Here is a 26,776-nt window from a genome sequence, read left to right as displayed (position 1 = left end):
TTCAGTTACAGAAAATGTAACTTCTCTGAAACTTGTAGGCTATTGTTTTTAAGAAAGCAAGCATAAAAAGATTTTATTTTTGCAATAATGGGGATGATTCATTCATCACTGAACTAATTCTGAGAGGTCTGAGAATACAATTTATTTTTTCATTACAGGCCTTATTACAATGAATAAAGTATTTGCAAGAGAAATATACTCAGTAAAGGAATGACTGAGTATAGCAAAGGTGTGTTAAAATGTATATCTGCTCTTGAATACCATCCTTGCTTTTGGATACACATTCTGTCTGCAGATGGTAAAAGAATTAAAACACTTTGATACAATAGCTACACCAGCTGAAAAGGAGCTTGGGTGCAAATTAAAAACAAGCCTGGCTGTGTTAGTGTTTGAGATATAGACCTAGCTGTTTTCTTAATAATGTTCACAGTTGGCCTTATTTACAGTAGGTGGGTATTTATCCTCCATGGAAGTAATTTCCAGACAAATTTCAGAAGAGCAGTATTTTCTTGAGATCATTTAGAGCCTTCTCAGTGAGAAGCACATATGTGTTTGTTCTAGTAGTGTTGGCTTGAGTGTACATTAATCACATTAGTCTAATTTCAACTAATTCAGTTGGATGAAGAAATGAAACAATAAGTTTCTTGGACATTTATACAGTAATTATTCTCAGTGTGAGTATCGCTGAAGAAAAGCTATATTCAGAGATGATTTCTGGGTGCCCTACATATTGTAATCTTCACAAACCAGGAAATAGTTTTAACAAGTCGTTAGGCACTCTAAAATGTGAACTTTAAGCTTGCTTTGTTGTGGAAAAATCAGTCATCCGGAAACGGTCTTTAAATTGGCATGCTTTACAAGAATGTGAGATACCGACTTAAGCTTCAGCCTTTGTTCAACTTTTAAGATATCATTTGTGTAATAGAGCTGCGTTTCTAATTTTTTAAGTCTGAGCCTGAAGCAGCCAGTCTTTAAAAAGCTGCTCTAGAACCCCCACATGTGGTCAATGGCTTTTGAGAAGAAAGGGCACTTTGAAGTGTGACCTCAAGAGTATTAAATGAAAGAGAGCTCACCAGAGCCTTAAGACTTTGAGCCACCACTTGGAGCTGATTGGCTTAGGAACATTCCTCACGGAGGTGCCATGACCTCTAAGTCACTACCATCCCAACCACATATTAGTGCTGCTTGCAATCTGGAGCTCATGACAGCTTTAAGCCCCCTGTCATCAGCACATTGTCAGATACAGCTGTTTCCACTCCACCACTTCAAAAGGGCTTGATTAAATGTCTTACTGTAACAACATACATAAAGACACACACACAGAGTGAGGGGGAAAGGAGAAATGTACCTATAAGCAAAATAAACACAATTTCCACTAGATGGTTTAATCATAATGTGGGGGACTAAACCATTTTTTGACTTGAAGGACTTATGTAATCAGTTAACACAATATCATATTAAAAAGCAGTTTCTACAAGTACTTATTTTTTCCCCCCCCAGTGCTGGAGTACAGGTTTCATGCCAAGGACTCCAGGCTTACAGGGAGCTCTGCCCCAAGCTGTCTAACTGGTGAAAGAGGAATGCTAGTGATTTCTACATAATTGACTGTAATTTCATAGGCACCTTAGAGATAACATGCTTTCAGTGCCTGCTTAGTGAAAGTGTTCATAATTCATGGGGTTTATTCATGGTGGAACTTCTAAAATAAAATACTTCCAATAGTGCATACACCTTTAAAAAATAAAGTAAATGTATCATTTTTGTCTTGAAACATTTGTAATCAAGATCTGCTTTATTATATATTTTTTCATTCAGTGTTTCTGTGCCAGTTTTTCCAGTTTGATTTTCTCATGAACATTCAGTAATTGCCTCATGTAGCTTTACCGGATTTGGAGTAATTGTGAGGGGAAAAAACTTCAATGCATTTTGCCAGCTTTGTTAAGGACAGGTCCTGTTATTACCAGGGGGAATTTTCATAAACTTTTATAAGAGCTTCTGCTCTGTTAAATCTACTGATGATGGCACTAATGGATAGGTTAACAGTGATTCTTGTGTTGTCTGCAGCTGATCCTCAGCTGACAGAAAAACTGGCTACACCAAATCCAATATCATTGCCACACTGCTCCAGAAATACAGCAGATCCCTCACCAGTAATGTATCTATTGCTCCTGAAGCTCTTTTGACCAGGTCTATCTAGTCCCTGTTACTCAAATGCAACTGGAGTGCCTTGCCATCCATACTCTTGGTTTCTGGAGCATAGTATGTATGTAAAGCTGATGTAATTCCCTAGAGAAAAAGTATATTTATGGTTTTAGCGCTATGTGTTATTGCCTTTAAACCATGACAATTTACAGCTGCGAATCCTTGTTTTAAAATGCTGTTCTGCCTCTTTACTTCTTTATTCAAAATAATGAACACATGGTAATATTTTAGCATTATCTACTGGTGCTATGGCATGACCACAGAGATGTATTTTGAAGTAGTTAGCATACAGCAGATTCATTTGTTCAGTTGTCTGCCTGTACTGAAAATGGAAAAGTGGGCCCTGTGGCAAAGAAGGAGCTGCTGTTCACTGCCCATGTGCTGTCTGAGTTGCTCCCAGCTTCGCCTGCCTTGTGCCAGGGCTGCACATCTTCCTACTACCAGCACCAGGTGCTGCTAAGCCTTGCTTTGTTTAAGGCTTCCTCTCAAGTGTGCCAAACTTTCTGCCTCAATAATATGAATGGCTGTGGATCCCTTCCAGCCCAGCAGCGCTCTTGGCCTCCTGAAAATGCCCCTTTTCTTTACTCCTGTTGAAGGCATGAGGAATAAAACTTTCCAGGATCGAGTTCTTCCTCTTCCTGCTAAAGACTGAACCAATTGTTACAGGGCATGCATGAATTTCAGGCACTAAAACAGCTGCTGTGGCTTCCTAACAAGAAGAATAGGCATGACTGATGAGAACTGTATTTCCAGATGACATGTTTTTAGAAGTTTGAATTCAGACAGATGCTGCAGGGGTGGGATGCTTAGGCATGGATCAGCTCCACTGAGAGAGGAGATAGAGGAACACCTTATTGAAAAGAGGACATCACTCTCTGGTCTCAAAAGGTTTAGAGAGCTCTGTCTTGGTTACTGTAATTTGGTTAGACTGTCCCTGTTGAAACACCATTAAAAAATGACTCTGAGATTTGATATCAGAATAGCCGTATCATTTTTCAGTCTGCATAGTGTAAAGGTGACCTAGCCTAAAGGTTGTGCAGAATGGAAAAATTCAAGAAAATTAGTATTAACTAACTGCAAGCTTCCCTTTATTTCAGGTGGAAAGACTCTTCAGTGTTTGCATAGAAATAGCAATGCTTCCACATTTAAAGAGTTTATCCATGCACAAAGTCTCTCTGGTTCTCCTGAGCTTTTTTAAAATTTTATTAGCCCCCAACTCATTTTTCTTTTGTTTTCTTCACCCCTTTCAGGTCCTTCTTGTCTGGGGTTAAGTCCAAGGCAGATACATTACTTATTATTTGGAAAAAACAGTGTTTATTCTTTTGAACAAAACTATTTCTTTCTTTATTTGCAATTATATTTCTTCACAGCCCTCCAAAATATTTTTATTACACATTTAGGGGAGTTTTTGTGCACAGTTTTCAGCTTCAAGATAAGCTTCTATACAGGCTGCTGCTCTGAATCTTAAAGTATTCCTACTTCAGCAGAGATTAGTGTCTCCCACCTTAAAAAAAAATACAACAGAAAAAACAAAAAACTTCATTTGGTGTTTTCCATCCCTGTGATCTCCATCAAGGGACAAAGAAAGAATACAGGCTACTGGAATGGGGATATTTACCTGTACCTGAAGTACAATATCAGCATGAGTTATGTAATATGAAAACCGATTTACTCAGTTGTGGAAAACACTGAATTTCCTTTGGGAAATATTTATTTGAGAGTATTTATTGCCTTACCCCAGAAAGCTGTACATGTGTTTTCTCCTGCATTGTAGCAGCTCTGCAAAAGCAAAGATTGAATGTGCTTTTGGGTAATTATAGAACACTTAAATCTAGTACTCAATATTATGATTCATCTTTGTGTAAGATGCAGAGGAACAAGATGGAAATCCTGTCATTGCAGTTCTTATCCTCACTTTTGTGAGAGCTGGGTTATGGGGAGTTGATTTGTAGTCTCCTGATTATGCAAGGAGTTAAACGCACAAATGTCTGAGATCAATTGATTTGCTCAGTGTAATTTGTGAGGTTTGACATTGAATTAAAAGATGTTTAAGTTGCTGTTTGTTTCCCATCTAGAATAATTTGTTGTACATTGATATTCTAATCAATACAAAACTATTCTGTGTGTGCAAGTTCTAAACGACTGAAATGAAAATACATTCACATTTCTTCTGCTTATACAGATATTGCATTGCAATACCACCATTGTCTTGTTTAGAGTTGCTTCCGTTTCTCCTGCATTGGAGAGATAAATTGGACTCTGCATGTTCTGATTTCACGTGAAAGTATGCAAGCAGCTATGAGCTGTCCTTAACTTAAAGATTTCCTAGCTGTAAGCTGCATACTCAGAAACACTCAGCAAAGTAAGCCAGAAACTCATTGTCATGGTAATTCAGAATGTTTTTCATTTCATTTTCAGCTATAAAAATGTTTACAAATGTCCTATAAATATTAGTCTTTCTACAGTCTAATTATTGGCATAATATATTTTTCTAGTCATTCAACTTCATGAACAGTGAAATGTATAGACATGCTTTCACTTAATGGGGAAACAAATGCTGGAAATAAGCATCTACATACTAACTCTAATTTATTTAACCTTTAGAACTCCATTGAATAATCGATTACTCTTACCAAGAACTGTGGAAACAGTTATTTTGTGCTAAACATGTAGTTTGGGAGAAAGAAACTCTCCAATAATTCATACGCTATTCACTTAGCACATAGGTCATACCAGGTTTTCAGTAGTCTGATGTAATCCCTTGTGCAGCCTGGAGATGCTAATAAAGTCTTTTCTTCACAAAAAACCCAAAAGTACCCTAGGGTGTTTTAGTTAATGCAACCATTTTCCTCTGTAGGCTCTGATGCCCACAGGTTCAAAATGTTATGGGACTGAATCTCAAAAAAAGAAAAAGACCATGTTTTCACAAAAATCATACATGTTTATTGTTGATTTAGTATGTTTCTCAAGAAATTAATCAGGGAAATATTAATTTATAGATTCTGTTTTCTCTCTGGGCACCTACCCATGTTCTTCCAGTACCATTAGGTGATGTAACTCTCCTTGGATAGCTCATAAATTCTCCAAAGTGAAAGCGTTCTCATGCTTTCATAACAATACTTGAGCTATTTCATTGTCAAGACTTTGATTCAGAAATTTTGTAGTGCTGCACCTCAGTTAACTTGAATGGAAATCTCACATTTTTTAATATGTACTTTCATTATTGCCGATCTGAAGTCTTTACCTCGTGTATATGTTCAATCCACTATCAAAATTGCTTGAAGAAAAAAAAAGATGTGAAGTCAGCTAGGCCTGTCCCTTGGAGTGCAGATTTGTTTCATCTAGCATTTTAGTGGTTTTCATCCACATCTTAGTAGACAGATATTCTTTTTTCCTGTGCTTACTCTTCAAGAATGAAAATTACTGCACAATGGTTGTATTTTTACTCAACTGTGATGTTCATTTACTGAATAATTTGAAAACTAGGGTTTTGAAACTAATTAATAGGAAACTAAATATTCTAGACCTGTACTACTGAGTTAAATAAAGCTAATCATTATGAGAGGTAGTAATTTGTAAAGATGCAATCTCTGCTGAAATTGTGGAATTGAAGATGGTGTATCATGGATAGATTTATGCACTTGATTGTGATTTACAGCCTAACAGTAATATGGCAGGGGATACTGTGCTGCTTAATCAGTTCCTGGAGAGAGCAAGATTGCCTTTGCCTGGTAAATTTGCCCTTGGTGTCAATCAGAAATAAAGTGTCATGAAGTAAAGAACTCACACCAGTAGATTAGCATTTCAGAAATTAAACCATCTGTTTGAACTCAATTAAAAGAGAATTCAGCAAGGCTTTTCCTAATTGAGTGTTCTAGTGCTGATTCTAGAAACAATGCAAGGGATTTATCACGCAATTGGAACTCATAAGAATGTGGGTTTAATGCCCGTTAAATAAACCCAGCAACTGCACATTCTCAGTAGGATGTTTTGCGATATATAACTTCCTAATTTTCTTCCTAATCTGTAGTTGTGATGTATTTCTCAGTCTAGGAATGATTTTTAGTTGTGTATTGACATATCCTACTAGGTTTTTTTCTCCCACAAGTTCTGGAGAAAGTTTCTTTGTCACAAGATGGTTTTGCTGCAACTGGTCTAACCGCTGTCCCACATTTTTGGGTTGAATGTAATTTTGTGTATAGGCAAGAAATGTCCTGTAGTGAACAGGTCTGGTTTTGGTCAGAGATCTGCCTGAGAAGAGCTGTACATTTGCAGACTGCTAGGAAGGGGTTGGGTGGCAGGTGTCTGTATGAAGTAATTTGCTTTGAATTTGTTTTTAAGAGTAACTTCACTATCAGTTTGAACGTAGTTTTGCCTCGGAAAGTTAGTCTAGAGATTAGATGCCTGCAAATGAGAAAGTTCTGGGGAGGGGATGGAGAATTGCTTGTTTCCCCCAAGAACAGTCCATTTTTGAGACTGTCTGAACCCCACTGTTTATTGGTTACTTCTTCATTTTGCATTCACATGATTCTGTTTACCACAGAAGTAGTTTTACTGGAGAGCAAATGTGCATTCCAGTGCACCTACCCTGTTGAAAAGTCGCCCATGCAATGAACAGCTTTATTACTAAGCTGAGGAAGTTTTGCTAATTCTTCAGGTGTTCCAGTAAGGATTGTCTTCCTTAACAATAAATAACTTTAATCTGACATTATGGTTTGTAACAGTGCCAGTTACCTCAACATCTGGCTGCCTTTGCAAGCTCATTGCAAACAATTACAGCATGAAAGAAAATATAAACTTCTTCCAATAACACAGCAACAGTAAATAATATCCACAATAAAACCCCTAGATTAAATTCCATTGGAAGATTTGCTGTATGTCCCTTCGATTCTTTGGAGGTGAATGATTAATATATTTTTGGCAGAGTTATTCGGTGGAGTTTTACTGCAACTCAGTAGTTCTACCTCATTTTTTCATGTTCTGACTGCATTTAAATACACTTAAAATTATCAGACATTTTCTGTCCTTTTTGAAAGATCCATGATCCTTTATTAATTCTGTTTAGAAAATTCTATTCAGATTACTGCATTGATAGCGTTGTTCTGCTGTTTAGTTCACAAATTGCATGTTTTACCCACAATAGAAGAAGAAAATGCTCTCTGAACAGAGATTATGGGAATTGCACAGAAGACAAACTCTTTGGTTTGGGTGGAAAAATGAGCTTGAACAGAAAATTCACTGGTAGAATCCAAAGTTAATTTCTGTAGGATCCTGTGGTGTTCATATAGAATGAGTGATAGGTGCAGTAAAAATTGAGGCAAAATAGCCTGTGTCATCAAGTACAAAATTGCTTAGCAATTCTACTGGCTCTGATTATACTTTGCTCCAGCCATAGATGGCTTTTTCTGGTCCAGTTTGGAACAAGCATCTGGTTTCACTGAATAATTTCTAACACTGAATTTCAGAGGCAGGAATTGAATTTTGATTTCTTGGTGCTAGTCCTGCAAATATTAATTGTCCTCTTGTGCCTTTAAATGTAATTAATTTAACTCTTTTAAAAAAGAAAAGTATTATTCAAATTGTTGTTTCGTGTGTCCATTTTTTAAAAGCTTAGTTTGACAAAACCAAAAATCTTCTGTTTAATAAACAACATTTGTCAGCATATGCTTCATAAAGTGCAGTCTTTCAGAGGGGAAAGTGTAAATCTACCACTGAATGTGTCTTGCGATTATGGATATTAATTACTGTAAACACACGTGTCACTATTTAGATGTGGTAAATAAGGCTATCCTAGCAAGTAATTTTATTTTTTTAGAAGTCACAACCTTGTAAAAGCCTAGTGAGCAATTAGTACCCAGTGGTCTTACTATTAGCAATCAAAAGACCAAATTTGAAAAACTGCAGCCCTGAAATCTTTAAGCTGTAAGAATAAAAATTAAATCCACGCACTTACTGTGGAAGTTAATAATTTTAATATGTACTGTGCATTTTATTGCTAAATACTGTACAGGGAACACCTGCAAGTTACTGGCTGCCAAAAAGTAAGGCATGAATTTTTATGAATTACACAGAACACTGTAATTCAGCGTTTTGCAAAGGACCTCTAGTACCTGCCTCTCTTCTCAGCTGCTCTCATAATTCTCTGCATAGAAATCAAACTCAAGATAAGTTTGGGCATAACCTTATTGCATTAGGTAAAAAGCCATTGAAGTGATAGGAGCCAGATGATAAAGGACAACAGGGAAGAAAAAAATATGCAGTGCCTCAGAATCTCGTGGTCTTTCCTTTTCTGTAATGCTCTAGGACCACACTTTGTCTGTGGGCTGTCTTAATAGTGATTGTGCATGATGGAAGCCTTAAAAAATTAGCAAGATTATTGTACTTTATGCTCAGAGCAGATATGTCAAGTTGCATAATGGCTTACACAATGCGCCTGAAAGCAATGCCTTGTAACTACAAATACCTAAATAGTTTGGGAAAACATGCAGTCACACCAATATTAATCTAGTTCTCAAGCATTTAATTCAGTTGTCAGCCAAAGGTGCAAAGGCTTGTTGGAATTTTAATGTTTAACTAAACATATGAGTCAAAATATTAGAAATCTCATTATATTGAGATTCCCCTAACTAGAACTTAGGTAAATAGTGTGAGTATAATTGTGATTGAAAACTCTGATGATCTGTACGTTAGAGTTTTCTCTGAAGATTAGTCAGTTTTGTTTGTGTTAATGTGAACAGCTATTCTAATCAGCCCTGCATGTGAGCTGCTGGGGTGAAATACATTACATTTTTTTAACATTTTACATTTCTTTTAAATTAAAAGTGAGCTTTGTCTTTAGGCAACAACACAAAGCCCTTTGCTTTTCTGTTTTCCAAGGTTTAGAAAGGAAATGCAGGCAAAAATACATTTACTCACAAATTGATTTTCTTTGTCTTAATAAGACAAAATTCTGTTAGTGAACGGTTTTGAGCAATTTCTGTTTGTCATTATGATAGTACAGATGACATTTCTGTTCACCAAGTTTTTTATTTGCTTGATGTACAGACTTCCTACTTAGTATGCAGCATATTTGTATTGGATAAGGTAAATGAATTGTTAAGTGTTTTATAATGTAATTGTAACTATATATTAAAATCATCAAATTGCAGACATTAGAGCACAGTTGGGTTTCTATAAACAAAAGTCAAGTAATTTGATTTTTTTGTTGTTTTAAATGGAATCCTAAAGTGCAAGGAAAACTGAACAAGATTATCCTATCCTATACTGATGACAACATTTAAGCTGGAAAGCAAAGAAGTTTAATTAGAAACACTTTGAGGTCTGGAAAATGTTACTTATTTTTTTTATATATACAACCATAATATGAAATGCTCATAACGTATGTTCCTCTTTAGCTTTTGTTATGGTAATGCAAGTATGTTATCTTAAAATGTCCCTCACAGTTTCCATATAAACTGAGTGATTACTAGGAGACTTCTTAAGCATAAACCAAAGCAATTGATGCATGACCATTGGGAAAAAATGTCTAGATACACAGAAATTACAAGTGTAAGTACATTTCTGTGGGATGTTTTCAGCTGTTTCCATAGCCTTTAACAGTTGTAACACATGCTTTTGTTAACTTGCCGATCTGTAAACTGGCCTGCCCTGAACCTATACAAAAGGCCAGTGGTAGATAGCTTTTCAGCATCAAGAGGTAAGATGTATCCATATACAGTTGGTTGGTTTTGGGTAACTATGTTTGTAATATGCTGAGCAGTCTTGGAGGGTTGAGATAAACAAGGTGTTGAAGGAAAAAACCTCTCCACTGGCTGGAGAACATTGATAGTCAAATGTCCCCTATTGATATGGTAATTTGAGAAACAAAGCCTGATGCTTCCTTCCTGTTCCGAGTCTAGAACTCCTCCTTGACTCACAGCTGTGGGTTTCCTTAATGATGCTGATGTCTCAATCCAGAAGCAAACTGAATAATTTCATGGTGTACTTGTGGGTGAAGACTCCCACGTCTGCTACCCATAAATAGGAAAAAAAGAGTGAGAAACACTTCATTCACTTCATGATTTCTGGCTTTAAATGTATGTATCATATGGTTTGCAATTTGAGATAGGAGAGTCTCCAATGTTTCAAAATACACAAGGTTAGATGCATACAAACAATTTCCATATGTATCCTTCTTTCACCAGGTGGGTTAAAGTGCCATCTGCTTTAGGTGTACAGATGAGAGTATCCAAGTGTGAAAGAATAAAAAACCTAAAAAAATATGTATGACCTAATGTTTTTGTAGTATCATCAGGTGTTAAAGTGACCAGGTATTAACTTATTCTGGTTTTCTGCCTTATTAGCATAATATATTGTCCTAACCTGAGACTATATATAAATAGTGTTCAACAGAAACTATTTAATTCCTAATTACTTCCTATTTACTTCTAAAACTATTTGTTTATTTATTTATTATTTCTTTGGAGGTTCTTTTTTTTTCTACAAGGGCCTTCACCTTCCCTGGAAATCAGTAATTTGTTAGTTTGGTGAACAATGAATGAGATCTCTTTCTGTTTAATGTCATGTTAGTAAATACTAGATAATGTTACTCTGTTTGGTGTTAAGAACATACTACTCTTAAAGATGATGACTCAATCCAAGGATCCACTCCCCTCCAGAACTTCAGCTTATTGTTCCTTATGTTTATATAGTTATTGATGTCACTCATTCTTAAGGTAATTTGATTGGGACACAGGTTCCCTTTGCAGCAGAGATGTTTAGGTCTATTTCTGACTAATACAGCAGTGGAAACTGCTCTGCTTTCAAATTAATGCTGGCAGGGTAAACATTCTCCTCTCCATTTCCCCTCTTAACTGTTTGAACTAAAAGCTGTTGTTCATACAAAAGCATACTTACTAAAATTGTTCATAAGCAGATTTGAAATTTAAGTGATTTACTTAACTCTTGTAGAGGAAGAGTTGCAGAGCATTTTTCCATTATAAGAGCTTGCAAAGACACTGATTTTTCTGTTTATTTGTTTTCCAGCAGAACTGAATTTTTGCTGTCTGGTTTGATGACACAGGAAATCCCTTTCAACTTTGAAGTTTAGCTTTTTTATTCTGTCTGATCCATTCTACTTTGCAATACATCCTGTCATCTTGATCCAGCATGTTTTTTGCACCAAATTGTTAGTACCTAGACAATTGACTTTTGTTGTCTTAGCCAGCTTACTGGAGATCAGTGTCTTAGTTATGGTTCATGTACTGTTTGGGACAAAATACCAGACAGAGCATATGCAAACTGCAGTTCTTTAGAAGCCTTATAGTGTAGAGAACCAGGTAGAAACATGAGTCTCTCTCCATACTGCTGCTTGGTTTATCTGAGAACACCAGATCACTGATAGAAAGATCTGCTTCCATGTGCCACTGATGAATTTACAGTGTTGTCAATGTATTACATTGGAGAGTAAGATGCAGCTGACAGCATTGCCTCTCAGCATGTTCTTCCCCTGATTTTCCCTCCACTAGTAATAAAAGTTTAAGAGAAAATTCTTTCCATCCCTGTAGGAGGATAAAAAAGGGCATCACAGCGTATTACTTAGTGGCCACTGGTCAGATGCAGCAGTCCACCATGATTTTCTCTCATGCCTAGTGAGCCATTTTGCAACATTTGCACTCTGCTGTTTGACTACTCAGTCATTGTACCACCTGTGTCTTCAGTTTTCAAAGAGAAATACCTGAATTCTTTCCTTTTTGAACTAGAAGTGCTGGCATGAAATACTTATTTGTGATTGATGTTTTGTGTCCTTTAACTCAAAAGAAATCCTTAAAAGAGTAAGTGTCCTTAATTGCACTTTTTAAAAACAATACACAGCCTCTGCGTTTCTGGTAGGTTGGCCACACTTATTACAGTATTAATTAAACAGTCCTGAGGTTGTTTTGAAACATCTACAGTATCAGACACAGCAGGAATTCCTTAAGAGCAAGATGGATTTTGGCAACATCTTTTCAATGACTTTTTAAAATGAGTGATTGAGAAGCATCTTATACTTGTCCTTGTGGTTGTTTGTGGAGTAAAAATTGCCATAATTTCCTTAGAAGTACCCCAGCATCAACAAAGTACACTTTCATCTTATAATCTACTGCCCTGATCTCTGTGGTGTTGAGCAGAGAAGGTCATCTGTTAAGCAGAGCTTTGAGGAAAACAATTTCAGATTTCCTTGCTTGTATTTGGACTGTTCTTTGTTCATGGTTCTCTGCCATGCAAAAGGTATATTTGTGCTAGATTAAGTGTGTATTTGTTTCTCTCTCTGTAACTTCTTTGACCATGTAGGAGTAAAACTGTCTTTTTGTGTTTGGGACTGTACTTCTGCTACGGCATTTGCTGTATGTGGAGCCAGAGATGACAAACAAGAAGGCAGTTCGTCTTTTGTCATTACAATTGATTCTATTGTGGGTCCAATACTATATATGGTTACAGTAGTGTAATCCTGAAATGATTCAGGATTACTGCTCAGAATGATTTTAAATTATTTGAAGAGTCTATAGTTCTCTGATTTTAGAGAGAAGTTTTTGATAAGATTTTTGCATGGCCCAGTGCTCTTCTTTTATTTTGGTACTCAAGGGAAAATTTGAAAAAATTGTCATCAATGTAAACCAAAACCACCTTAGGCAACTAAATGCTTGCCTTGTGTTATTTTGCTATTCATTAAGTACTCTGTTATTCCTTTCCCCTCCTCTGCACGAGCACCTTCCCCCACCGCCCCCAAAAAACCACTAAGGAAACAAGCACACCACAATAAAATGCTAATAATGGGAATAATTCCAAATAGACCATAAAAGACAGCATTTATAACCTCAATAGAAATGCCAGTCAGCTATTTTTGATGTAAAGCATCTGTCTCCAGAAGGAAATGAAGGCAGGCCTGTTTCTCCTTTCAAGTCTCTGAAGTAGTAGGTGGTGTCATTTGTTATACAGTGCTACAAGTCCCATGTTATTGCAGTGGTAGCTGCTGACTGCCTTTGTTAACATACTGAAAAGTTTTATCAGCTGTCTTTAATAAAAGACAATCTATGTGAAGAAAAACTACTGCAAATGTCTCTTGCTCTCTTATCCTCTGACCATCCTTTATAGATGCTGGAGAGCAACGGCACTGAAGTAGAATCTTGCAGACATGCAAAATTCTTGTGTCTTTTACAATAAACCATAGATATTGGGGTGGCTGATATCCTAGGAAGTTAGGGAGCAATCTTTCCAAAATCCTGTGCACTTCCTTATTTAAAATGTAAAGGAGCTGGAATGAACTTTGAGTACTACCTGAAATGATTTATCAGTTCATATTTTCCATGGATACCTTTGTGTAGAACATTAATGACTTAGAATTTGTTAGGCCTCCAGGAAATCAGAAATTATGTGCAGAAGTTGGAAAATTTCAATTAAAAGGCATGCAGTTTGTTCATTTTATTTGTTTTTGTTGCTTGCTCTTGCGATATGATATATTAAATTAAAGACATGATGGTAGAAGTGTTTCTTACCTAGGCACATAGTCTTACATATATGACGTTCTTGATTAGTCCCATACATACACCATATTTTCAGGAGGGTATGGAGGAAATGGAGAGGAATTCTGGAAGCCATATGAGACAACTGAGTTATTTCCTGCACAGTAAGTTTCATGAATGCTGTAGAATTAGCCCTGAGCACATTTAAACATGTGTCTTATTTATATGAGTTTTTCTAGGTTTAAGGTTTTTTTTACTCCTTATCCATTGTAAGCTTTGTCTTGGTGCAAACACGCACAGTTATAATTCAAGTGAGAGGACAACTTTCTGTCAATAACTTTTAGAAAGCTCTTTCATTCATGAACTCTCATTAAAAAAAAGAAATAGCATGACTATAGGGAATGGACATTCCTACTCATGATCTGAGAAGATTCTCTCAAACAATCTGAAGTCTAAAAATAAATTATAGATGGGGCTATTTAGACAGTCATCGATGTACATGGGAGATAATTTTCCTATTATTCACTTTAATACCATCAATTAGCACCCAGAACATCTGTAATTAAGGAGTATATTATTTCATTACAAAACAGTATGCAAGACTGGCACTTCAGAGATGGGGTTATGAAAATAAGGTTGCCAATATGAGGTACTTGTAGCATAGGTTACATTTCAGGGGCCTACTTTCCCTTCTTTTGGCAAATATTTAACTGATAAAACTATATTAAACCCAGCTGGCGTTTTTTGTTTGTTTGATTCACAGTAGAATGAAGTAACTAACTTGTGGAAGGTGGAAAAAATCTGTCAGGGTAAGGCAAGAAAAAGTAAATCTAAAAATTACATCTTCAGATTCTTCTTCATTAGCGTTGTGGTGTTTGCAATAAGGAGAGCTGAACTAATTTTGTTTTGTTTGATTTTGAAACTCTGTAAACCATTTGTTCTGAAAATTTGATGCATCACAGTTCTTTATGAGTTTTTGTGATACGTATATTAATAGGTTAAAAGAAGCAAGAAGAAAGCTGAAAAAGTATGAATATATAGTATGAGGATATAAAACATTGGAATATTCTGAACAAAACATTGGAATATTCTGAACAACATTTCCATCACAAAATTTAGGTTTGGGACATAAGAATTACAGGGATTTTGTTGAAGCTTGATTTAAAAGGATAAGAGTAATGAGTTTAACTTTGTAGTGGAGAGGTTTGTAACAAAGATAAGTCTTCCTCATCATAATGATTTCATATTGCCACATCAGTCTGCCATGAGCAGGGACATCTAGACCAGGCTGTTCAGAACCTCATCAAACCTGGCCTTGCTCAGCTTCTCTGGACAACCTGTTCCAGTGTCTAACCATTTTCCTTAAGTTATTGTCACTGGAGAGCTCCTAAAGCATACCAACACACCCTCACAGTAGTCTGTACTTGAAATGCTATATGGCTTCACATTTTCAATATTATTTTGAGAAAAACACTGATGAGTGGTGGCTTAAAACACTTATCCTCTGAGGTAAAACTATGTGACTTCGAAAGTGAGTTTTCCTGAAGCTCATTGAAACTTAGACTGGCCTGAGGGTGAGAACAGTGAACTTTGTGTGGTAGTTTTTTCCCATTTTTCTTTAAAATGCAAAGTACTGGTTTGACAAATGCCTTTACTGTGCTCTCACTAGGATGTGAATACCTTTGGTGCTTGCCAAAAAGTAGGCTAGACTCTTCATCTTCATAAATGTGCTTTTCTGCCCTTGTAATACTTGTTAACTCCAGTGACCAGACATGTTATTGTCATGAATAACCTTTTATTTTGTAATGGAATAACCTAGAGATGAAAAAAATAAAAACAAGCCAAGCATTTTGTCTTAGATAAACATGAAAAAAAAATTAGTAATGTAAGCTTTTAAATTGATTTGTTACAAAAGTTTATTTTTGTTATTAAAATACCATTTTTTCATTGTTAATTTTATTCAATCATTCATTAAGAAATAATTGCCACAACCTGGATCTAAATGGATGTCCTAGAATCCCTGAGCATCCTTAGAATCTGTGAGCAGGCTGTATTTTCTACCAGTTACAATTAGAACAAAGAGAGGAAAAGGTTAAGTTCCAATGTGTTAACTATTCCCAATGATTATAAACTCCTTATTAACAATGCATTTGATTAAAATTAATTTTTGTTGCTAATTCACTCTTGGATTACTTTAATTTTCTCTTGGAACCTGTGTTATGCCAACATTACCACATTTAAAGCTTTTAAAAATGTTCTGTGTTTTCTCATTAAAGAGAGAAGTCTTATGTCTCTAGGCACCAGATCTTGACCTGTTTAAAGCACAAACTACACAGCAGCTGTTCAGAAACCTTTTCTTGTTATCTGTATTTGCTTAAATTACTAAATTACACTCATGAAAAATTGGCAAACATAAGGGAGTAATTTAAGTGGAAAAAGATTGTCTAAAAAGAAAAATTGAAAATATTTGTAATATTCCTTTTTCCTTTTTTATTATTGGTACCAGTATCCAGCTGCCCTAATGAATCTTGGAGCTATTCTCCATCTGAATGGCAAACTGAAAGAGGCTGAAGAAAACTACCTCCTTGCTCTTCAACTTAAACCTGATGATGTCATCACCCAGTCCAATCTTCGCAAATTGTGGAATATCATGGAGAAACAAGGTTTGAAAACATCCAAAACATGATGATGAAAACTCTGAACTTCTTTTCCTTAAAGTGATTAAACCCAAGAACTAGAACTTCCACACAGTTGTCAGGTCAGAGAACTTGTGGACTTGACTGCAAGGATCAGAGGTCCTAATTGCTGCTAGGAAAAGCTACTCTGCTAGAGAAATAGAAAAAGGGAGACTTTGAGGGATTCATGAAGAACTTACACCACAACAAAAATATTTGGAACAATGGCACGTGAGAGAAGTTGTTTTGGTATAGTTGATAAATAATTGCAAATCCCATATTGCTTACTTTTGGGTGGGTACTTGAAATGTATACTGTCATAGAAATATGAAGGGAAAATGACACAGTATACACTAAGCCATATGGGAGTTAAAGTGGTAATAGTAGGTTAAAGTATTTTGCTGATACTGTAACTCATTAAAATGTGTACTAAATCCAATGTGTTTGCGGTTTGTTTAATGCTGCTGTATCTCACTTTTGAACCACTTGCTAGCCAATATCAGAACTTATATGGCCCATTTTGTTTTCAAACCTGTCACATTATTAGATGACAGCATTGCAAGTTGTTTACTGAGAATATGCCTGTTACTTCAGCTTGGTAATTTACAGTGCAGTTTCCTTGAGATACACAGTCCAATTTCTTTGAGGAAGACAGAATGACCAAGGGGATGTCTGTATTCTACATCAGATGTAGTATGGAGGCTGGTAAAAAAAGACCAGAGGTGTGATTTAGTAATACAGGTCAGAGGGATGTTTGCCCTGATACCAAATCGGTGTGGTCAGGCTGTCATCTTAGAAAAAAATAATTGGTATTATAGAATAATGTGTTTGGCTCTTTTTGCTATCAGAGAAGTCCAACTTTAAATTGGACTCTGCATATGATATTTTTGCAATTACTAATTAAAATGAGATTTGAAAATATTAGTGCTTGGGTAGGCTAAAATGAGACTTCATGAGCAACTCAGAGAAAAGGGAATGTTATGCATTGATGAGGCTAGCAAATAAGTGAAGGGACTCGATATGATCATGCTTAAAATAGTGTAGATGAAGAGGAATCAGTAATGGTGGTTGCCAGTTACTTGTCATATTGTTGGTGTTTTAAACAAACCTATTCAGATTCTAACCAAATATTAGCATTCTGTTTGTATTCTGACACATGCTAGCAGCAGAGCTGTCAAATATCTAAATATGCTTTTGGTGAAGTTCAATTTATTTCTGTTTCAGAATAATTTAGCCTCATTACTGTTTCAGTCTTCAGATTTTAAATGTAAAAATAATTTATTTTAAATCGAAGTGTATGAAGCTTTAGTAATTTTTTTTCCAGGCCATTTCTTAACTGCTTTCTTTCTTTGGAATAAGTATTACTGCTTGTAAGAAAATTTACTATTTCATTTAATGGCCCTTTGGTATCTGCTTCAGTATTCCTTTCATAATGATAGATGAAATGTTAAAGTGGTAGAGCACCTTGAACTGAAGCTTCTTCAGGATCTTCTGTTAAAAACTCTTTATTACCGAGAAGGGGGTTGGGGTTTTTAGTTTATGTATTCCTTTTTAACTGTTGAGCACCATTCCAACAAAAATGTAGAGAAGAACACTTTGCTGTATTTATTTATTTATTACTTGACTGCAGCAATGTTACCTGCCATTAACACAACAGTCTCTAAGTGTTGCTATTTCTGTTATTGATTTTACTTGCATTTGTTTTGTGGTTAGTGTATGTACCCAATAGGAAAGGGAACACTTGAGTTACACTCTACCTTCTTGGTCGTTCTACCCTTACACTTGGATTTTAAATCTGTATCGAAATAGATTGGGGAATAGCTGTTTCAAAGTCAGTATAGTAGAAAAACTGTGGTTATGTGTGCTTCCTTTTCTTTCCTCTTGCTCACTAAAAAACAGTAAGTTGCTGAGTTTACAACTGGCCCTCTAGAAGGGCCAGAGAAGCAAGACTGTTTGGTTTTGTGGAGTGTGTCAAGTGTTTCTCAAATAATGTTCCTGCTGGAAAAGCAAAATTGAAGGATCAAAATTTGAATTTCTACTTGATCGTTGAAACCAGTGTTAGAATACAATGGTAGCTTGAACTTATTCTCCTGCTTTACTGACTTTCTGGGAAAAGATATAGAAATAGATAGTAACTGTAACTGAGCTTGGTATAGAACTGTGGTATCCTGCAGCTTTATTTGCTCAACAGCCATCCAACTTCGATGGCTTCTTGGTCTTAACCATTCACCAGGTTGTCTCCTTCAACTTGTACTTATTCTTGTTTGGTAATTTTTATTCATTGCACAAAAGGGGGAAGAGGGGAGCACTCCTGTGATACGGTGTCATATTTGCATTGTTAACTGGTTTTGTTTGTTTCTTTAAAAAAAAATAACAAAAGAAAAAGAAAAAAGGACTACCATAAATTTACCAGGACTGTCCCTGAATACATTTTTTTAATATAGGTCTGGGCTTGATAACTTTCTTCTTTTGGGATAAATTTAAAACATGTTTAAAATATGTCTCTCTGCTCAGGGATTTGTGGTGGATTATTGCAGACAGTGCTAAAAAAAAAAAAAAAAGAGCACAAGACAAGTTTACTAAATTAAAATTTTATTTTTTGAAAAACTGTTATTTGTATAAATTATCAGATTTGTAGGCTTTCCTTTTTGTAGAAATAATTGTTTATGTGCCAGATAAAAGAATTTCAATTTTGTTCAATAATAAAGCATTGATAACTAATACCCTGTGTATTCCTTTGTGTTCTATAACAGCACTTTGGGGTTTTTAATACCTCTAATTTAATGAGTAATCTTGAATATTTTATGTGTGGTAGAACTGTATAGCATAAGTAAAATACAACCTGTCACATTGGCATTCTTCTATACTCTATTGCAATTAGGCTTCAATGGATATTTTCAAAGAGGTTCCCTGAAAGCATTTTTTAATACTTATACTCACTAAATCTAGCCAAAAGGATGTGATAGCTATCATATTTGATTATTGTATCTAAACTCTATAGGAATAAAAGCTGATTCATATATTTACAAAATATTTTTATGTTACCATACCAACATGATGTCAGTAAGAACTTTGCTAGAATGTAATTCATTACAAAAGCTGAAGAGAAGGTTACGCTTATGTACAAGGTGTTTTGCATGCATTGAGGTCACCTTGTCCTCATGCTGTGATGTCATATGATGAGTTTCAAATCTGCCTTCCTGTGCAGAGAACAGGAAACATGGTATGAAACATGGTTCTTTTGGCTTTCTCTTAATCTTCTGTGGACAGAGCCTGCTTAGCTCAGTGCAGCATTAATATTCTTATGTCCTCCTAGTTCTGTTGCATTCAGGTCCCAAGCATTGATAGGTTTGCTTTACTATTGGAAAACATGCATGGGCATGAGCAGAGCAGCCTTTCAGTCACTGACCTGCAAATCCACTGTCACACTTTATTTATTGTAATCATTCCTTGCCTGAGCAGGTGTTGATAATTGGCAGACAATGAATGCAGAGTATACAAGGAATCATCTGGAATTGTGTCACTTGTTTCTTGCGGAAATAGAGTCTAAGCATGGGCTTGAGCTCCTGCTCTGGCACCCTAGCCCTGAGCCCTTCTGTGTGAGAAGGGTTCTGTCTGCCTTGTGCTCTGCTTCCAATGTTTCTGTTCTTCCAAGAATCACACTTTTAGGCAACCGATAGTTCATCTCCATTTCTGATGAAGGCATGTGACAGCTTTCTGGTGATTTTTTTAGTCCTGCTTTCACAGACCTATCTGAACTTGCTCTTCGTAGCCAGTATGGATGGCTGTATCACTTCTGGGATTTCAGCTAGGGTAAAGGTAAGGCACTAAACGATTATGGGTAAGTATACCAGCTCATTTGGATCTGGCTTTGGCACTCTGTTGTAGGCATTCCCATAGCAGTTCTTCCTGATAGAGGTAAATGCAGGTAGCATGGGAGAGACACTGCTTCCAGTTCACATCTGGTAACAGGCACCAGCAGCTGAATTATGATCAGATAGGCTCCCTTAGGTAGGCTGATCCTCCAATTTGAAAAGTCCCTGCCTTGTTTCACACCGATACTGAATATTTAATCTCCCTGAGATTCAGTAGTGTGACATTGAAAGAATGTGGGTAGAAGAATAGAACACATCTGCTCTTGTGAGGGGCTATTATGAGGGAGGTTAGGAGCAGATGTTTTGGGGGAAATTAGTAAACCTTTAGAGGGACAGACTTTATTCCAAGACCAAGTTATTCTAGGATAAACTATGGAAAAGCGTATGCATCACTAATTTTTTTTTTAAATGCCACAAAACAAAACCCCAAAGCTATACAGACTTGTAAAAAGTTGTAAGTTCTTCTGTTAAAATAATAAATTGAAACCAAACATTGCCAACAGGAAAAGCTGGCCTTGGAACATAGTATTATAAAGTTCAGGACATAGAAATATATTCCCCATTGTTCTGTTTTGGCTGGGATAGAGTTAATTTTCTTCATAGTAGCTAGAATGATGCTGTGTTTCAGATTTGTGCTGGAAACAGTCACAGGGATGTCACAGGGATGTTTTAGCTGTTGCTGAGCAGTGCTCACGCAGCATCAAGGCCTTTTGTGCCCCTCATACTGCCCCACCAGTGAGGGGGCTGGGAGTGCACAAGGAGCTGGGAAGGGACACAGCCAGGACAGCTGATCATGAGGATATTCCAGGCCATATGGTTTCAGGCTCAGCAATAAAACTGGAGTGGAGTTTGGCAGGGGGCAGCTGTTGCTTGGGAACCATCTGGGTATTGGTTATTCGTTGGTGAGCAATTGCTTTTCACGTGTATCACTTGTGTTTCTTGGGCTTTATTTTTCTCATGGTTTTGTATTATTAATATTATTATTAATAATAATGATTTTATTTTCTCTAAATTTAATTTTTTATTATTAAATTTTGCCTAAATCAGCCTAATCAGACCTTTCTTGCTTTTACGTTTCAAATTCTCTCTTCCATCGTACCAGGAAAGAGTGAGTGGCTCTGAGGTTCTTAGTTGCCAGCAGGGGTTAAACCATGACACACACGAAAGGATGAATGCGTGACTCAAGTTATGCCACTTGATTGGAAAATTTATATTTTTATTCACATTTCAAGTCAATATTTCTCCCCTCCCTTAAGTGTAAATTCTTTATCTTATTTACCCTGTTGTTGTGTACTGTCTCTTTAGTAGTACCACAGTTCTAGAGCAGGTCAGCTTTAAAGATTACCTATGAGGAAGCTTTTCAGAAGGGCAGAAACACCATGGTGCACCTTCCAAAAAGATTTAAGATGAAATAGATTAAATCATTCACTCTTGCTGTACACTCAAATAATTTTGAATATAGTTTCAGTAACAAAGCATAGTTTTACTTACTAAAGTTGTTGAGCTTACAGATATTTATGTGTTAGGCTGGAGATTAAATTGTTTATACATACAAATTTCTATCTGTGTGAATTTAACCAGATTCATTTTTTTAAAAAAACCTGAGATTTACTTTTGAAGAAATGGGCTTGGAAGCCATATTGTGAGAAGATGTAGGGTTTTTTCATTTGATAGAAGTGTGTGAGCCATCTTTCCTTTCATCACTGGTCCTTTAGCTGATGACATTCAATTTCTACACAGATATTTTTGGTTTTTCCCTCTTGCAGCGTTTCAATAGTTTAAGTTACAGGTTCTATTTAGAGATAGGTAGAAATGGAACTTCGGTGGATAAACCTCGGCTCAGTTTTGATTTCAGTGATTATTTAACCCAGGTGAACAGATTTTTCAACCCAATGATAAAGTGGTTGGCTGCAACAGGTAATCTGAGAAGGCAGAGATTGTTTGAGTCTTTGTTGGTTCTTCTCCAGGTGTTTTTTTTCCTGTCAGCAAAGCATTTTTTATCCTCTTCTGGAGAAATATTGCATTTTGTGTCTAATTTTCTTGAAAATAGATATTCCTGCATGCCCGGTATTTTTTCTTTGTTACAATGAGAAATCAGCTTTTCATAGAATAGATTTCTTTATTATTTCGTCATGTTTGTTGCAACCACAACCATAAGTTTCTCTACAGTACATGATTCTATAGTACATGACTGTACATGAGTGTATAATTCAGTCTATTGTTCCTTATATTAAATCAATTCCTTCTTCTGGTTTATACTGATATGCAAAGCAAATCATTGCCAAAGTGACTCATTTCTGCACACCCACAGTTTCTGGAATACAGCATTGCTTTTCTTATTGTGATAGAGAATGTTTTTATACGACAACATGAAGATGTAAGATGGTAGAATAGGACTTTTTTTTTTTTAACCACCATAATTTCATAGCCTTTTTTGTCCTTTTCCTTAATGAAAGAATTTAACAATGATTTTTTTAAAAAAATAAACATACTATTAATAGCAGTAGAGCTCAATGAATGGCACTTATGCCTTAAAATTCATGCATAAAGCATAGTGGCTCTGTCATTAAAATCTATTTTGTTACTATTTCTCCCTCTAAAATGCCATTTCTCTATGAATTTTTAGTGGCAATTAATCTTTTAGTTAAATTTGTGTTTCTTGATTTTGTTTTAAATGGAATATGTCTCCTGATAATTTGCATTAATTGAAAGAATCTTTAGATATTCTTGCATAGAAAGTTTTTTCCCCCATCTCCTCTGTTAGTTTTATGAATTATTTAGAGACCAAAAGAGGAACAACTTTCTCTGAAGCGAAAGGCAAAGAAGACCCTTAGTTGAGCTTCTACATTGGTTTTATGCCTTTTAGCCAAAGCCAAAAAGAAATAAAATCTGTTTTGTTTCATTTTGGTTTGGTTTCGTTACAACTGGCTTCAGCATTCTAAGATCAACCTGATATCCAGTTGATGGGTTTTGCACTCCATTGTGCTAAAGACGTGCTTTGCATTGATGTGAACGTGTGTCCCACTGGCACCATTGCAGCCTGGTGTCTTCCTGTCGGTTCTGCAGATATGTACCATATGTACCCATTTTATTCTGAATCACTTATTTACTGTAACAGTTATTCAGGTTGATATGAAAAATTTCTCTCTGACATAGGGAGAAGAAAAACAAAAGCCATGTGAAATGAGATGGGTGCTGTTTAGGATTTTTGTGGACTCTCAGTAGTGATCTATGGAAGTCAATTAGAGGTGACCAAATAAAAGTAGATTTTTGCTCAGCCCAATGAAGGTCATGATTTTGGGATGATAAGGAATCCTCTGCAAATAAGATTATTAATACTTAGATTTGTGAACAGATTAGTTACGCAAATCCTTTTCCATACTGATGATTGTAATAATATTTACTGGAGTTATGTTGTGGTTTGCTATTTGCTTACCTTGGTTTTGTCATCATCATTTCAGTTACGGTACACTTCTTAATCTCCAATTTATAATTTAGGTATAAGATTTTCAATTTTTTTGAGAAATTACTAATTAAAGATATCAAACAGATCAATATTTTCAATATTTCTGTTCCTCTGAGGAAAGCTTAAGAATAAGGAAGGAGAAATCTTGTGGTTGTATTTGGTAACTTTTTAGATTTGTTTCCATATAAATAAATAATTAGCTATACAGAAACCTCACAGTTCCACAGAAAACTGATGCATGCACCTGGGCCCAAATAACTCCAAGTGAAGATAAGGAAACGTCTCACCTCTCCCTGGAAGAGGCACAAAATTATGAAGCAGTATCTTCACTCTACAATCATGCCAGCTGCAGCTTGTTAGGACATTTACCATAATTTTGATAATCCTGAAATCAAGTGAGCCCATCTGACTTTCAAGATCAAGTCTGTTTCTGAAAGAAATGCATAAACTAAATGATGGCCATCCCTGGAACACCTAGAATATAATACACTAAATCTTAAAAATGGCTACTGGCAAGAATTACATCAGAAAATTTTCCTGCATCTTTTGAGCTGTTGCAGCCTTCTGGCACACAAAGCAGGAAGATGTGGAGCGTGTGGGCGTGCTTGGCTCTCTGCGTGCCTGATAGCTTGTTGCATGTTAGTGAAGGTTTGATCTCTAAGCAAAGGGATGGCAAATGACTTACATAATTTCTACTGTAAATACCTCTACAAAGTTAACAAGTGTTCATTGACCATTAGAGAGAGGCTGAGCTAGGGGAAGCAGGCTGGGCCTTGATAGTTCCCCAAAGAACGGTCAGTGAGACAGGAGAGAGAACCTGGCAATCATGTATGGGCTTCATCTTATTAAAAAGTATAATATGAAAAGGACCACCTATACTAATTATATGATTTTTTTTCTTTGCAATTCCAGCAACCTCTTTAGGCCTGAGGTGTACAAAATACAAAACTATAGCAAAACTGGACCAAAGCCTCCTGAAAACATTTATAATCAGAGTGTACAAATTCAAAATAATTCTTTTTTTTTTAATCCAGTATTATTACCTTATAAAGCTATGGAGTAGCTCAGACACCTTTGCTGAACCTACTGGCCTCATTTGCTAGAGGGTTCGAAAACATGTTTTCTCTTGGTTTGGGGTTTTTTCTACCTTCAAAATTCTAAAGTAGCCATAACAACTCATAACATTTAAGAAAAAGCATGGAAGAATCCCTGTTTTAGTCCTTTTTGTAGAAATACCAACTGATATTTGGGCTCCTAGAAATTTGTATTGACAAATCATTTTTTGACAAATCCCACATTGACATACTTATCTGCCTGTTCCCTGCCTAGAAGCTCAGGAAGTGACAAGATGAAGAGATCATCTCTCAAGCTTCCCTAACCTTAATCTTCCCATAACTCCACTCCTACCATTGGCTCTTGTCCCTGCTTGCCTTGTGATGTTCATTGCAGACAGTTCTGTCTTCAGAGCAGTGATTTGTTCCTTCCAGCTGGCTGTAAAGTGCTCTAATGGGACTGTATAAATAAAAGTAATTAGTTTTTCTGGTTCATTCAAGGGACTGTAAGTAAAAATAACAGGGTACACAAATCTAACTTTTATATAAATTACTTCATTGCCAGGTTAATAGTTTTTTAATATGCACCTCTGGTTTTACCTCTTAAATGACAAGAAAAGACAGTAATACCTAAAACATAAAATTACCTCAAACATTTCAGATCAGAGAGACTCAGAAAGCTGTAGAAATGATAGATTAACTTATTCTGAATAGGCAGCATCACTTGGTGTTGGATTTCTACTTTTAATTCAACATTGGAAATTATATAACCATGCTCTGTACCTCGTAAGAGGAATTGTACAGGTTCCAACCATCTGTTAAATTAAACATTGATGATTACTGTGAACATGGGGAGCAGACCTGATACAAGGGAGATGATGACTCTGTGCATATACCTAAGCCCTTGGAGCCTACTTGATTCACAAGGTTCATTTGATTCACAGTTAGAAGAGCTGAAGGGTGGTTTTTTTTGTGGAGTGTCAGTCACTGCAAAGTTCAATAGCAACAGTTTGTTCCAATTCTTCTATATTAGATACAGTATATCCTGTGCCTGAAATACTGAAATGCTGGGAAAGGTCCAGTTAGTTACGTCTTTTAAATAAATGCTTTAATATGTTGGCACTTTTCTGGCAGTAATTTCCCCTACCAGACATTTCTGTCTTGGTGGTACTTTGAAAACTGGGAGAGGGCAATAAATCTCTTGAAGAGAGAAGTTTTGAGTACTAACAAAATCCTTAGAGAACAAGACATAGCAGTATATGTGACAAACCTGGAAAAAATAAATAAACATACTATTTCAAACAGGAAACTTCTCAAGGGTCCTTCTCCTTGTGGGCCTGCTCCCAAATAACAGAAATTGTAGCTGTGCAGTTTCTGCTGCTTTTCAGACAATGTGCTGCTGTTTTTCCACTTACTTGGCTTGTAAGGAAGAAATTCTGTCCCAGTTGAAGATGAGAATGGTTTTGTCACTGACTTAAGTGGCTAAAATTTCACTGTAGAAAACTGTTTGTGATAAGGACTTGCTAACATTTTTGTGCTGGTTCTGCGGGTTATTTTTCTGATCTCCTAGCACTGAAAGAATTGTTCTTACACATACTTTGTTCAGGGACAGAGGCATGAAGAGGTCTTTACACAAGAAACACTCAGGTACACTGTGTTTTTCTGCTGGAGCTTATTGCCTCACTCAGGCACTGTGTTTCTTTGAGAAGATCAAGACAGAAGCTACTTTAAAGCATCAGAGCAGAGAAAGCTGGAGCAGAGAAAGACTGGGCAGAATCATTCTGTTGTTTTACTGTGCAAGGTCACATTATCAAATTATAACAAGGATGCTTTGCATAAGTAATTTTTTTTCTTGTATGTTTGGAAAAATAAAATATTAAAAGATATATTTCCTCCAAATGCTGAGAGAGCTTCTGTTGTTAAGGCAACTGGAGTAATCAACTAAGAACTAATTTATGTTTCAGTTTGTCAAGTGCACATTTGTAATTATTTCTGTGCTGTACTGAATTAATGGTAAAGCTTGATA

At 36.1% G+C, this 26,776-nt stretch overlaps 1 protein-coding gene across 1 annotated transcript in view; it reads left to right on the top strand.

The window, feature by feature from the left end:
- TMTC2 (transmembrane O-mannosyltransferase targeting cadherins 2) overlaps positions 1–19,059 on the top strand; it is a 231,557-nt gene extending 212,498 nt beyond the window's left edge. The window contains exon 12 of the mRNA XM_083858728.1: positions 16,189–19,059. Within this exon, the coding sequence (XP_083714854.1) occupies positions 16,189–16,368 (180 nt within the window). The 3' untranslated portion in view covers positions 16,369–19,059. The remainder of the gene's footprint in view (positions 1–16,188) is intronic.
- The last annotated feature ends 7,717 nt before the right edge of the window (positions 19,060–26,776 follow it).

The sequence above is a fragment of the Zosterops lateralis genome (assembly GCF_965231275.1).
Source record: "Zosterops lateralis genome assembly, chromosome: 4".
In the NCBI taxonomy this organism is placed as follows: domain Eukaryota; kingdom Metazoa; phylum Chordata; class Aves; order Passeriformes; family Zosteropidae; genus Zosterops; species Zosterops lateralis.
This window is presented reverse-complemented; position numbering and strand designations above follow the sequence as displayed.